Below are 14482 nucleotides of genomic sequence, written 5' to 3'. Positions count from 1 at the left end.
AATAGGCTAAAAAATAATGAGGGAATTTACTGATAACTATCGAGTTACCTCCCGGCGATGGTTCGGGATTTTTAAGTCCACCGACTTGGACTTCTCTAGTTGAATTATTCTTTATGATTGTTATCCGCTGTCGGAGATGTTGATGCTTGATCTTCTTGATCCTTCAGAGTCTTGCATTTCTCGGGTCTTGGCCTGAATGCGAATCACTCTTCTTGCTGATTAATGGTGAATATTATTTCTCCAGCTCCAACGTTAATGGTTGCATTTGCAGTGTTTAGGAATGGTCACCCAAGGATAAGAGGTATCTTTCTCTCTTCCTGCATGTCAAGTACCACAAAATCTATAGGAATGAAGAAGTCACGGATTATTACTGGAATGTTTTCTGCTATCCCTGAACTAGAACTAGAACTAGAAGAACTAGAACTACAAGATCTAGAGGGACCTCTACTTCTCTAGATGAAACCCTAATTTTTGCTCTAGATGTAGCTAATAAAGAAGATGCCTCTGAGGAGAGGGTCTGCCTCTACTTATATAGCCCTCTAGGAAGCACCACAGCCCTTAGATCAAACCAACCTTGATAGATGGTCAAGATTACTCCTCAAAGGCAGTGGAGGCAGGATCCACGAGACTCCCCCTAATTGGTCCACGGGGAGGGGCGGTGGCCTCTATGGCTTGAGCGCCCACCCTAGCTCAATGATAGGTGGGCTTCTGTTTTCATGATCTGATATATCTCTTCGTTAGCTTTTCAAAAAGTCTTGGATCACTGAAAACAAAGTCCGGATGAGGGAGATATGCCCAATTTACTCCGGACTGCTCTCGAAGCCCATTTGCAATCTTCCAGAAGGCGTAACTTTGTCGTGTGGACTCTGATTTGGGTGAATCAAAACTCTATTTCATATGTCTCGACGATTTCTTCGCAATTGTGTACTCCAATTTGTCACTTGAGATACTTCTATTTGGTGATTCTGGTCCTTTTCCAGTTTAACCCCTATAAAACATAGATTCACCAAAATTCGTGGAACTTGTTAGTTTCAAACCCTATAACTATGCTTTGTGGTTCATATCATGTCATATTTCAAGCAATAGTTGATGGACAAAAATGAGCATTGGTGACTGTCAACAAGTTCTCCCAAGCTTACTCTTTGCTAGTCCTTGAGCAAAGCTAACCTCAACAATGGATCAGAAGTTGCTTCAGTGCTTTCACTCCTCAAAAGTACACATGTTCAAACAAGAATTCACCTCTGGATTAGAGCAAGCCATTCTAACTTCAAAATTACCCATTACCTTCAACTATGGAGCTTTTGGCCTTCACTTGGGTCTTGAGTAGTTGAAAGACAGAACAATTAAGTCAAGCAGTGCATCTCAAGTTCTTTGATCAACCATCATTCTAGAGTTTTTTTGTAAGTTTTCAAAATTAAACTCAGAGATTCCTTTATATGACCCTTTCTAGTCTCTCATATATGGTATTTGTGGATCCTTACCAAGGCGATGATGGTGTTTTGCCTTCTCTCTTTCACTCAAAATATATAGTATTTTTAGAATAAGGCAGAGTAGCATCATGCCTCCTCTCTATTACCCTATAACTAATAAGCTTATATGGAGCTGAGGGTATTTCAAGGATGTAACATACTCATCTTCCTTGTGTTGCTTAGTCAAAATCGAGATCCTCAGAGGGGAGACCATATTCTTAGATCAAGATGTGCATGTGTGTGTGTGGAAATATTTGGTGGCTAACGTAATTCTACTTTTCTTCTGGAGAGACTGCCTCCAACTGAAGAATTTATAAAGAACTTTGTTGTGGAGGTCTTGGAATATCTTCTTCCTCCTTTCTTTAGTGACAATGATGAACTTCTAGGCATAGAGATCATAGACTTTTTTATTTCTATTTTTTCTCTCTTATTTTACAAAGAATCTCCTACCTCTTACTTAGGATACAATAAACTTGGAGAAGAGATAAATCACAATCTTGGAGCATTTATTTGGAAATCTAACAATTTTTTTGGATCTTCTCCTAGTGTAGGAGATAGATTTTGGGGTGGAAAGGCATGTTTTTGTGTACTCCTAGGGTAGAAGTAGCATGATATATGTGGGTGTAAGTGATCTTGATCTTGGGAGTATGACCATCCTCTCGACAAGGGTCTCATGGGTTGACCATACTCAATACAAAGTAAGCGGCTTATGAGCTGGTTTTCCTAGTCTAGTAAGCATATATATGGCTGTGGTAGGAATTTCAAACACTCATCACACAGGAACTCATCATGTAATAATTTTGGGATTTTCAAAAGATAAACCTCCAGAACTCTAGTATCAATAGGAACAAGATAAACAGCAGCTCAGACCTTCCCATGTCATAATCGTCAACTACCTAGACTTTGGTCAAGCATTCGCTACCCACAAGTTTCAATAGAGCAAATCTTAGGTCAAAACAATCTTATTCAAAACTTCAGAGAATTCGATGTTGAAAAATAGGTACTTGAAAGGAATTGTGGCAGAGCAACTTTTCATCATTTCTATGCAATAGGGATCAAAGTTCATTTATTTTTAATAGGAAAACAAACTTTTGTACACTTTATTTTATTCTAAACATAAAGATCACATAAGACTACTATGTATAACTCAAATGAAAATATTTATTTTGTTTTACGGTTATGGATCTTTTTATTATTTTAGATACTAGCAAAGAAAACTTAAATAAAACTATAAAGGAAAGTAATACTTAGCTAGATATACATGGGGGTGCCTCCCCCAAGCTGGATGTTGACATAGTCGTTCACTCTTGCAGCTTGCACGTTAGATCTCACTCCTCTTGACTTCTAAATCCTTGAATGGGTTACCTATATTATCCTAGATCGTGATGGCACTATGAGATGCAGAATCAATTACTTTGAATGATCCTTCCCATTTGCTTCTAAGCTTTCCATGACCGAAGAGCTTTACTCTTGAGTTGAATAATAGAACTTTATTTCTAGGCTTGAACTCCTTGTGCTTTATTCTCTTGTCATGCCATATTTTGGTTCTCTCTTTGTAGATCTTGGAGCTGTGATATGCCTTTTCTCTCCATTCTTCCAGCTCAAATATTTGCATCTGACGATTCTTGCCGGCTAGATGGAGATCCATGTTCTTGATTGCCCAATGAGCTCTGAATTATATTTCAACAGGCAAGTGGCATGTTTTTCCATATACAAGCTGATAAGGTGACATGCCTATGCGTATTTTGTATGCAGTGCGGTATGCCCATAGTGCATCATGGAGCTCATACTTCCATTTCTTTCCCATCTCATCCACAGTCTTCTGCAGAATGTTCTTGATTTGCTTATTTTATGTTTTTGCTTGACCGCTGGTTTGAGAATGGTATGGAGTTGCAACATTATGCTTAACTCCATATTCTGTCATGAATTGTTTGAAGCTCTTATCAATGAAATGTGATCCTCCATCACTTATGACCATTCTTGGTGTGCCAAATCTTGGGAATATCACTTTATGGAACATCTTCTTGGCATGCTTGGAGTCGACATCTCGACATGGTAATGCTTCTACCCACTTGGACACATAGTCAACTGCCACCAAGATGAATTCACCATCTTCAGATCTTTGGAATGGTCCCATGTAGTCGATTCCCAAGACATCAAACAACTCTATTTGGAGGTTTGTTCGGAGTGGCATTGCATCCTGAGCATTAATGTTTCCATGTTTCTAACATCCGACACATCTTCTAATAAATTTCTTTGTATCTTGATACATCGTAGGCTAGAAGAATCCACTTTGCGAGATCTTTGCATGTGTATGGAATGCTCCATAATGTCCACCATAGGGTGATGCATGACATCTCTCTATGATTTTCATCGCTTCAATCATTGGGACACATCTCCACAATAATCCATCAGAACAAACTCGATAGAGATATGGGTCATCCCATAAGTGCCATCGAGCTTCATATTTGAGCTTTCTCTTATCTCCTCCTAGTGAAACATATCCTGCAACCATATAATTCACAATATCCACGTATGTTGGCGTTTCTTAGCAAAACTATTAAAGATAGAGTTTTAGTCCATCCTTAATAATAACACTAGAAACGTTCTTGGCATCTCCAAACCACCATCACTTCAGAAAGATAAACCAAGGCCTTTTACGACGCTGGCATAGGCAGTGCAGTCCGGTACTGATGATTAGAATTGCCAGATTGACCTTCCTAACCATCCTTACTTACGATATGCAAAGCTGTGGCCCAGCGCCGTGTGGGTGCACAAGGATTACAATCTTAAGTAAAAGTACTTAGGTACGCCAATCGATAGCTCAGTTATAGGAATAAATTACTCTGCAAGCGCACAGAACTATCATTGTAGCATTTCAACCCGTGAGTATTCAGGGGTGTCGTATTTATAATTTCCCGTAGGAAGGCATTGTGAACGAATCTAGCTTTGGTTATAAACATAATTACTTATTGAAATGCATGGTAGACATAGTATAAACAGGGGTAAGTATGTAGTTGATTTGATAGCGGACACACATCGGAGCAACCTCAAGGAATAAAGGGAAAACAAAGAATAAAAGAACAACTACGCGAGCAGGCATGGTCGTATACAAGTTATACAACAGATCTGTTAGCAGGTCATCTAGCTAATAAGAACAAGTTAGAGCTAAGTCTGAGATACTGGGATATCTCCATAGCTGGTCTGCCAGCAAATAGAGACTTTACATGACTCCTATCGAATATCCGAACGTGGGGGAATACGAAGGATGACAGGGCTGTCACCACCCTGCCACCTACCCCTCTGCCCGTGGGATACCCGCATATCCTCGGGTCTCCGCATACCCGAGCACCATGCCCGTGTACTTGGAAACACCCCCTAGCCTCCCGGGACCCCAACCCTTCGGATTCACAAGCTCGGCTAAGGGTGACCATTACAGCCCAGAGAACCATTATCTCATCCCTAGTTCTTCCTCTATTCATATTAACTTGATGAACGATGAAGAACTGTGATGAACATATCAAGAACATAGAGCTAGAACTATGAACTAGCTCATAAACTATGATCATGATATGAACAAGACTATGCTCTAGATCAAAAGCATAACTGTATAAAGGATATAAGAACTTGCTCATGGAGGAAGGCATAATTGTATTCATACCAAGACACTCTTGATCCTCCAAGGAGACAAGCTCTCCTTGATAGCTTTGCCTTGCTCTACTACTAGTACTAAACTAAAGAGAACAAGTGTAGAATGTGAGGTGTGTTGCTCCAAATGATGGTGTGTGTTACAAATGAGAGGGGAGCCATCTATTTATAGCTCAACTAGAACGGTTTGCGGGATCTAAATATAGTAGTAGGTGAAACCGTCCTATGCATGCCGTCATGCAACCGCCAGAAGAAGGTGGGGTCGGGGAACCGCCACCAGGGTTGCGCACGCAACCTGGGTGGGCCCCCCTGGCAACCACCTTCGCGTGGTCGGTTGTGCTCTAGGCCTTGATCCTCCTCGTGGTTACGGATGGGTCTAGTTCATCTTTTGTGGGCTTTTCTCTATTGGAGTTGATTTGCATCTTTTCTAAATACGAATTCTTGCATTGTGCATTTCTTGTATCTTTTGCAGTTTTCCACGTGTCATACCTAAAAATAGCTTATATACCAAAACTCGTGGAAAGATTAGATCAAAGCCCTATTTTCTATTTATTTTTATTTATAAAAAGATATTTATTTTTATATAATAAGCGTTGCCAACAACTCCCCCACACTTGGTCCTTCGCTCGTCCTCGAGTGAAGGCACTTAGGACCAAATGGGTTCATCATCCTTGTCAAAAGAGCCTGCATACAGGTTATTCCAAGCTTCACCTGGGTTTGTGAACTTCAAAGTGTCTACCACATAAATCTTTGGTGATTGAAATATGGAACAGCCTGGATTCAAGTCCTCTTGACTTTGGTCTTACTTAAGACACTTGGGTTTTTGTAAGTTTTTGAAATAAAAACATCGCTTGTGATTCCTTGAATGATTCTCTCAAATCGTTCATATGTGTAAGTGGTTCCTTACCAAGGCATAGAAGATTCATGCCTTCTTATGATCTTCCTACCTCTAAAAGCTTTATCTAGATTTTTGGGTAGGTATAAAAGGTGGGCATACTAGCAGCACATATGTTGCGAAGTCAAAAACCGGACCACCAGGAGATACAAGCCTTACGCCTTGATTGAGATTGTGCAAGTGTGTGGAAATTGTTTGCGGAATTGATGGAAATCCTAATTCTAAATATTTTTGGTCACTCCTTTTTGCATCATGATTCTCTTTTATTTTGAAGGATAAAAGAGAGAGAGAGCGGAAAACATATGGGCTCTATCTTGTGTATATTTTTCCCTCTTTTCTTTTTTTTCATGATGGGGACGTTTGATTTTTTTCTTTCTTTCCCATCTATGCCTCTTTGTTTTTTTTTCTTTGAATTTTTTTTCAACTATAGCCCATATGTCTTGATGAATGGAATCAGAGAAATTTAAAGAGATGTCATGAGGACAAAAAGTAAGGTGAATTTGGGGATGCGCAAATCTCAGGATGAGAGTTTGGCATTTTTATTCGGTGGAAAGCTAAGGCACAACTCTCAGGATAAGAGTTGGCAAAATTTTTGGTGGATGGAAGGGTGCATGTTGTGCGCGACTTCTTAGTGTAAGAGTCGGCTTTATTTGGTGGGTGTAAGTGAATCTCTAATCATGGGCGTAAGACCATAATCTCGCTTGGGTCACAACAATTTGACAAAGCTCAACATACCACAAGCAGCATATGACTGAAGGTTTCATCATGATCAAAGTATATTTGGCGTTGGTAGGTGAAAGCTTAAAACCATTAAAGGAAACTTGCCATGTGTAACTTTTGGTTTTGATAAAATAAATCCCAAGTACTTTGTAAGAACTTAGCAAGAATCATGTCATCCTACTATATCACATATGTCAATTACTTAGATAAAGTGGGGTCCCTACTACAAGTGTTCATAACCTCAAGGATATTAGCAAGGATTAAACCATATGCACAGCAAATTTGAAACTAGGAGACATGTTAAATGGAGTTTGAAGGTAACGATATTTTAAATATTTTATTTTCGAAAAACTTTTTAGAAGGGGGAGAAGGTTGTGCAAACCGAGTTCTCGAAGATTCCCTCCCCCACACTTGTTTTCTTTTCTGTCATGGTTAGTCATAATATATAAAGACAACAAGTGCTCATGATAACTCAGAAATATTATTGATAACTTTGAAAAGGCACATTACATTATTGAAGGGAAATAAATTAAGCAACAAAGAAGATCATGCTTGTGCCTAAACAAAGAGAAGCGTGCAGCAGATGTGGTCTAAAGATTTTCCACGAGGCGACCAACACCTAGGTTTTCAGCGACCTTCCTCAGCTTATTGTTGAACCTGAAACAAAACCTATTGATATCGTCGCTGAGGTTCCTAATCTCAGTATGCTTCTCTTCTAGGTCGTCTTCTAAAACCCTTAGGACAGAGCGAAGGCTAGCTTGCTCAGATTTAAGATCAGCGAGAATACTAGGATCATCCTCCTCATCGTTGCTCTCCTACTGTCCTGCACGACGCTTGATGGATGGCCGGGGCAAAAGCCTCTTAATCCTAGGGAGAGCACTAGAGGATTCGGCCTCCCTGGATTTGCCAGCCTTCCGGCTACCAGCACGACTGCTAGATCCTTCACCACTAGGATTTTTCTTCTTGCGCTCTATGTTAGAGCATCTCCAAGGGTTATGCATTTAGACTTTGCATTTACTAATTTGCAAAAAAAACTTAAAATGTGCTATCCAATGGTTTTGCATTTAGACTTTGCAATTTGCATAACTTGGCATTTAGAGGTCTAGACTTGGCATATATGCCAAGCCCCCAAGCTTTGCAAATCGTGATCGTCCCCACGCCCGCACGACTCGGCTGCGTTCCGTCCACCTGCGCGACTCCACGCCCGAGCGCCGCTAAGTTTTGTCGCGAAGCTTTGTCGGAGAGGATCAGGGCGGGGTGAGGTTCACGACAGGCAAAGATCAGGACGGGGCGAGGTTCATAACGGGTGAGGACCAAACGACGCGGCACGAGGACCTGGACGGGGCGATGATGGCTGAGCGAGGAATGCCGCGATACAAAGGCGCGCGACACGCGAAGAATTACCGGTGACGAAGAAAATTGCGCGCCAAGAGAAAAACCTCTTGGGGAAAAAAGTGTGGGCCCAAAATTCCCTCAAATGCTAAGTGAAAATGCAAAACCGTTGGAGATCACGCCTTTTTATCCTTGCTATTTTTATTTGAAATGAACTTTGCAAACTCCATCAAATGCAAAACTAAAAATGCATAACCCTTGGAGATGCTCTTATTTGTGGTGGAATGGGCAGCAGTGGTTATGTTTGCGGCACTGTTGATGGGTGCTTTGTGGTTTGCTAGCAGCCAAAGGATTTCTCTTTTCCTGAGGGACTTTCTCCCGAGAAGAGTTATCTTGGTAGGGTGCTATATCTAGGTTTGCTACGGTCTTGGGTGCGGTGATTAGCGAGAGGGCGTAGCTAGCCATGATTAGCACTTGGGAATGGGAGAGCTTAGCAAACTTTTGCACAAGGGAGAAGAGAGAGTCTTGGTGTGAAGAAAAGAGAGAGCCATGGGCTGTTTAAATAGGTTCTACTGAGGTCATAAAAACAGAAACAAACTTGATCGTAGGCGGGGAATTGATATTTGAACAAAAAGGAAACTTTTCAAAAAAGATTGGGCCTAATTGGTCGGGCCAGGGTTGCGCCCGCAACTGGTTGCGCCCGCACCCTGGGTCCCACCAGTCAGCCCCTGTCTTTTTGGCAAGTTCTTTCTGGACAGAGTGGATTTCAATCCCACTTACGATCAATTTTTATTCGCAGCGTATCAGAGTGATAGTGTGTGTGAAAAGAGGAAAGAATTCAAAATTCACACTATCTTGCATTTATGATAAAATATTTTCCATGGTCATGAAGGATTTTGAATTCAAACAGCATGAAACATGGGGGCACTATGGTCATATCATAAATGCAGCAAGGCATTTTATTTTATTTATTCAAAAGAAAACAAAGATAAACTTTTACCTTTTCTTTACCTTACTTCCATCAGCGTGCCTCCATCTTTATTATTATTAAGTATACATATATATAAATATATATATATATATTGAGAGACATGTGATGGATAAGATTTATTAAAAACATTTATTAGAAAACAAAAGGGATAAATACCGATTTTCCTTCGGCAAGGGCTCATCTTTATAGTCCGTGGAGCCGGACTTTTCTCCCATCACTATTTGCTTGATGATGGCTCATCCGTCTTGGGAGGAGGAGATGGTTGGACCTTCTTGGGCTTCCATTCTAGGTGGATCACCTTGGGCTGTGTGGCGGTTTGTTTCTTTTACCTTCCACACTGTCTTCTTTTGTGAGGGTTTGGGGACTTCGTCCCTCTTTTCTTGGATTTTTTTTCGGGAGCTTCTTTCTTTTTCTGCTCCTTTTTATTCTTTTTAGAAGCCGCCTTTTGCTTTGGCTCTGGCTTTTGTTTTGATATTTTTGATAAGTTTTTCAGAAGTTGGGGCTGGATCTCAACTTCCCTGATGCCTTGGGGATTTGGCCCGTAGCGGATGCGTATCATGTTGTAGGATTCTTGACGGCATGGCCTGAATTCGAACTTCTCTTCTTGGCCATTAATGTTGAAGCGGACTTCTCCGGCTCCCACATCAATTTGTGCTTTTGCCGTGCTCAAGAATGACCTTCCCAGGATTAGTGGTGTCTCCTCGGTGAGTTCCATATTTAACACCACAAAATCCACGGGGACGTAATATCCTCTGATCTTGACAGGGATGTCTTGGGCAATCCCTGCTGGGTACCGAACTAACGAGTCTGCTAACTGGAGTGTCATGTTGGTTGGTTCCAAGTTGGTGAAGTTTAGCCTTTCAAAGACTAATTTCGGCATGACGCTCACACTCGCCCCAAGATCACATAAGGCATGATCAAAATGTTGGGTGCCTATTGAGCATGTAATTGTGGGGCACCCATGATCTTGCTTCTTCTCAGGTAGATGGTTGAGTATAGCTGCGCTACACTCTTCTGTCAGCTTGACGACTTCTGCGGAGGGTAATGGTCACTTGTTGTTGATGATATCCTTGATAAACTTAGCATAGGATGGTATGTGCAAGACATCCATCAGCGGGACGTTGACGTTTGTCTTCTCGACCATTTCCACGAAGCGGATAAATTGCTCTTCTCCGTCCTTCTTCTTCTTCCTCCACCTGGTGGGGAAAGGAAGCATCGTGGTGTCCCCATAAACTTCTGGAGTCGGTTCCTCATCTGATGATTCGTCTTGAGGATCAACCGGCTCAGCAGATGTTTGTTCTTGTTGACGCGGAGTCTTAGCTGTACCATGGTTAGGGTTTGGTGGATCACGAGTGGTCTTACCCCCTCTCGTGGTCACCGAACTAACATTTTCAACACCAGCAGCAGACTTAGTAGTAGAAGCAAGCTGATCTATCTGAGACATTACTCTTTTATTGAAAGACGCTTGTTCTTTAAACGAGGTGGTCAGGCCATCAAGCTTGGTGTTTATGTTTTCAAACATTTTATCATTAAAGGAAAGCTTTTTAACAAGGTTTTCATTTATCTTGGCCTGACCAAGAACAAGATCTTTAAGCGAAGGCTGGGAAGAACTAAAGCCTGAGTTAAACGAGGAATTACCTTGGGGGCAATTTTGGTTGTTCCACCCATTACCTTGCTGCTGTTGTTGGCAAAACCCGTTGTTGATGAATGCAACATCTTCCTGGGTTTCAGGACAATTGTTCCCCATGTGGCCAACATTTCCACAGTCCTCACACGTCATGTGTGAGTCTATCGCATCGACAGTGTCGGTAGCTAGATCGGTGACACGTCCTTCCAACCTCTTCATGAGTATATCTATTTTTGCAGCAAGCAAATCCGTCTCCTTGACGGTATGCATGCCTTTTTGTGTCTTGCGTCCCTCTCCCCAACTCTGGTTAGCCACCATCTTCTCGATGAGGGCTGTGGCCTCAGTGATGGTAAGGGAGAGGAATACACCTCCAGCTGCGGCATCGACGTGCCCCTTGCACATGGCCGTGAGGCCTTCATAGAAGTTCTGCAGCACGAGCCATCCTTCCATTCTGTGGTGAGGGCTAGCCCGGATATATTCCCAGAGCCTTTCCCAAGCCTCAAGAATGGACTCGAGTGAAGATTGCTGGAAGTTTGATATCTTTCCCCTAAGAGCATTTGTTTTGCTCATGTGGAAGAACTTGGCAAGGAACGCTGCGGCGCATTTGTTCCATGTGTCGACTGCTTCCTTACTTTGATAGAACCATTGCTTCACTTTCCCCGAGAGGGAGAAAGGAAACAAACGGAGCTTGAGGCTGTCAGGTGCGACATCCTTAATGATGATGGTTTCGCATAGCTCATGGAAGTTCTGCAGGTGTGCGTTCGCGTCCTCACTTGGTGAGCCACAGAATTGGTTCGCCTGCACCATTGTCAGCAGGCTAGTGCGGAGTTTAAAGTTTCCAGTCCCGATATTGACAGCGGGCCCAACGGGCACGTTGGCAACAGCGGGGGTGGAGTACTCGCGGAGTGACTTGGCCATGACGATTGAAGTGGATGGTGCGGAAGTGACCAGTTCTTCTGTTGGAGAAGTAGCGGAGGAAGAAACAAATTTCTTCTTGTTCTTCTTCCTTAGGCGTCCTTCTGGATTGTAGGTGAAATTTTTCGGCAGGTTGAAACTGCTCATACACTATCCTGTTTTCGTTCCATATAAAAGGAGGAAGAAAACAGCAAAATTGGCCTGCTTAAACTATGGCTACCAATGCTTATTATGTAATTAATGTTTATGCCAATGCTAGATGCTTTTGCATTTTCAATTGCATTCCCCGGCAACGGCGCCAGAAATGCTTGTTGGTGTTTCTTAGCGAAACTATTAAAGATAGAGTTTTAGTCCATCCTTAATAATAACACTAGAAACATTCTTGGCATATCCTAACCACCATCACTTCAGAAAGATAAACCAAGGCCTTTTACGGCGCTGGCCTAGGCAGTGCAGTCTGGTACTGATGATTAGAATTGCCAGATTGGCCTTCCTAACCATCCTTACTTACGATATGCAAAGCTGTGGCCCGGCGCCGTGTGGGTGAACAAGGATTACAATCTTAAGTAAAGGTACTTAGGTATGCCAATCGATAGCTCAGTTATAGGAATAAATTACTCTGCAAGCGCAGAGAACTATCATTGTAGCATTTCAACCCGTGAGTATTCAGGGGTGTCGTATTTATAATTTCTCGTAGGAAGGCATTGTGAACGCATCTAGCTTTGGTTATAAACATGATTACTTATTGAAATGCATGGTAGACGTAGTATAAACAGGGGTAAGTATGTAGTTGATTTGATAGCAGACACACATCGGAGCAACCACAAGGAATAAAGGGAAACAAAGAATAAAAGAACAACTACGCGAGCAGGCATGGTCGTATACAAGTTATACAACAGATCTGTTAGCAGGTCATCTAGCTAATAAGAACAAGTTAGAGCTAAGTCTGAGATACTGGAGAGATCTCCATAGCTGGTCTGCCAGCAAATAGAGACTTTACATGACTCCTACCGAATATCCGAACGTGGGGAAATACGAAGGATGACAGGGCTGTCACCACCCTGCCACCTACCCCTCTGCCCGTGGGATACCCGCATATCCTCGGGTCTCCGCAAACCCGAGCACCATGCCCGTGTAATTGGAAACACCCCCTAGCCTCCCAGGACCCCAACCCTTCAGATTGACAGGCTCGGCTAAGGGTGACCATTACAGCCCAGAGAACCATTATCTCATCCCTAGTTCTTCCTCTATTCATATTAACTTGATGAACGATGAAGAACTGTGATGAACATATCAAGAATATAGAGCTAGAACTATGAACTAGCTCATAAACTATGATCATGATATGAACAAGACTATACTCTAGATCAAAAGCATAACTGTATAAAGGATATAAGAACTTGCTCATGGAGGAAGGCATAATTGTATTCATACCAAGGCACTCTTGATCCTCCAAGGAGACAAGCTCTCCTTGCTAGGTTTGCCTTGCTCTACTACTAGTACTAAACTAAAGAGAACAAGTGTAGAATGTGAGGTGTGTTGCTCCAAATGATGGTGTGTGTTACAAATGAGAGGAGAGCCATCTATTTATAGCTCAACTAGGACGGTTTGCGGGATCTAAATATAGTAGTAGGTGAAACCGTCCTATGCATGCCGCCATGCAACCGCCAGAAGAAGGTGGGGCCGGGGAACCGCCACCAGGGTTGCGCCCGCACCTGGTTGCGCCCACAACCTGGGTGGGCCCCCCTGGCCACCACCTTCGCGTGGTCGGTTGTGCTCTGGGCCCTGATCCTCCTCGTAGTTACGGATGGGTCCAGTTCATCTTTTGTGGGCTTTTCTCTATTGGAGTTGGTTTGCGTCTTTTCTAAATACGAATTCTTGCATTGCGTATTTCTTGTATCTTTTGCACTTTTCCACGTGTCATACCTGAAAATAGCATATATACCAAAACTCATGGAAAGATTAGATCAAAGCCCTATTTTATATTTATTTTTATTTATAAAAAGATATTTATTTTTATATAATATGCGTCGCCAACAATGTACCATGGGTTGGAGTGTGTTACAGCGAGGTGTGTGTCATCCCTTAGATAGTCACTAATGGGTAACTCATGTGCTCCCTTGTACCGGAGCCTAGACAAGTGATCGGCTACTGAATTCTCTACTCCATTCTTATCTTTTATTTCTATATCAAACTCTTGGAGTAAAAGAATCCAGCGGATCAACAAAGGTTTAGCATCTTTCTTAGTGAGCAGGTATTTAAGAGCAGCATAGTCTGAATAAATGATTACCTTTGCTCCAACTAAGTAAAATTTAAACTTGTCTGCTGCAAAGACAACTACCAACAACTTTTTTTAGTGGTAGCATAATTGAGCTATGGTCCAGTCAAGGTTTTGCTAGCATAGCATAGTGTTTTTTATCCTTTGTTTGGGCGAGAACGGCACCAACAGCAAAGTCGCTAGCATCACACATGATCTCGAAAGGCAGCGTCCAATCAGGTGGTTGGATGATTAGAGCTAAAATGAGTGCTTGTTTGAGGGCTTGAGAAGATTCATACCACTCATTGTCAAAGATGAAAGGTGCATCCTTATCCAATAGTCTAGTGAGGGGTCTAGTGATTTGAGAAATGTTTTTGATAAAATGCCTATAGAACCCCGCATGGCCTAGAAAGCTTTGGATTCCTTTCACATTTGTGGGAAGTGGAAGTTGTTCAATAACTTCTATATTTGCTCTATCCACTTCTATCCCACATTCAGACACCTTGTGTCCTAGCACTATTCCTTCTCAAACCATAAAATGGCATTTTCCCAGTTCAGGACTAAGTACTTTTCTTTGCTTCTTTGTAAGACTTTGTCTAGATTCTCCAGACAATCATCAAAGGTTGTG

At 42.1% G+C, this 14482-nt stretch overlaps 1 protein-coding gene across 1 annotated transcript; it reads right to left on the bottom strand.

Annotated features, from left to right (window-relative positions):
- On the bottom strand, nucleotides 10104–11600 carry LOC110432646. The gene has a single exon (XM_021453420.1). The coding sequence runs from the start codon at nucleotides 11598–11600 to the stop codon at nucleotides 10104–10106; it is 1497 nt and encodes a 498-aa protein (XP_021309095.1).

Source organism: Sorghum bicolor, chromosome 2 (genome assembly GCF_000003195.3).
Source record: "Sorghum bicolor cultivar BTx623 chromosome 2, Sorghum_bicolor_NCBIv3, whole genome shotgun sequence".
NCBI lineage: Eukaryota > Viridiplantae > Streptophyta > Magnoliopsida > Poales > Poaceae > Sorghum > Sorghum bicolor.
This window is presented reverse-complemented; position numbering and strand designations above follow the sequence as displayed.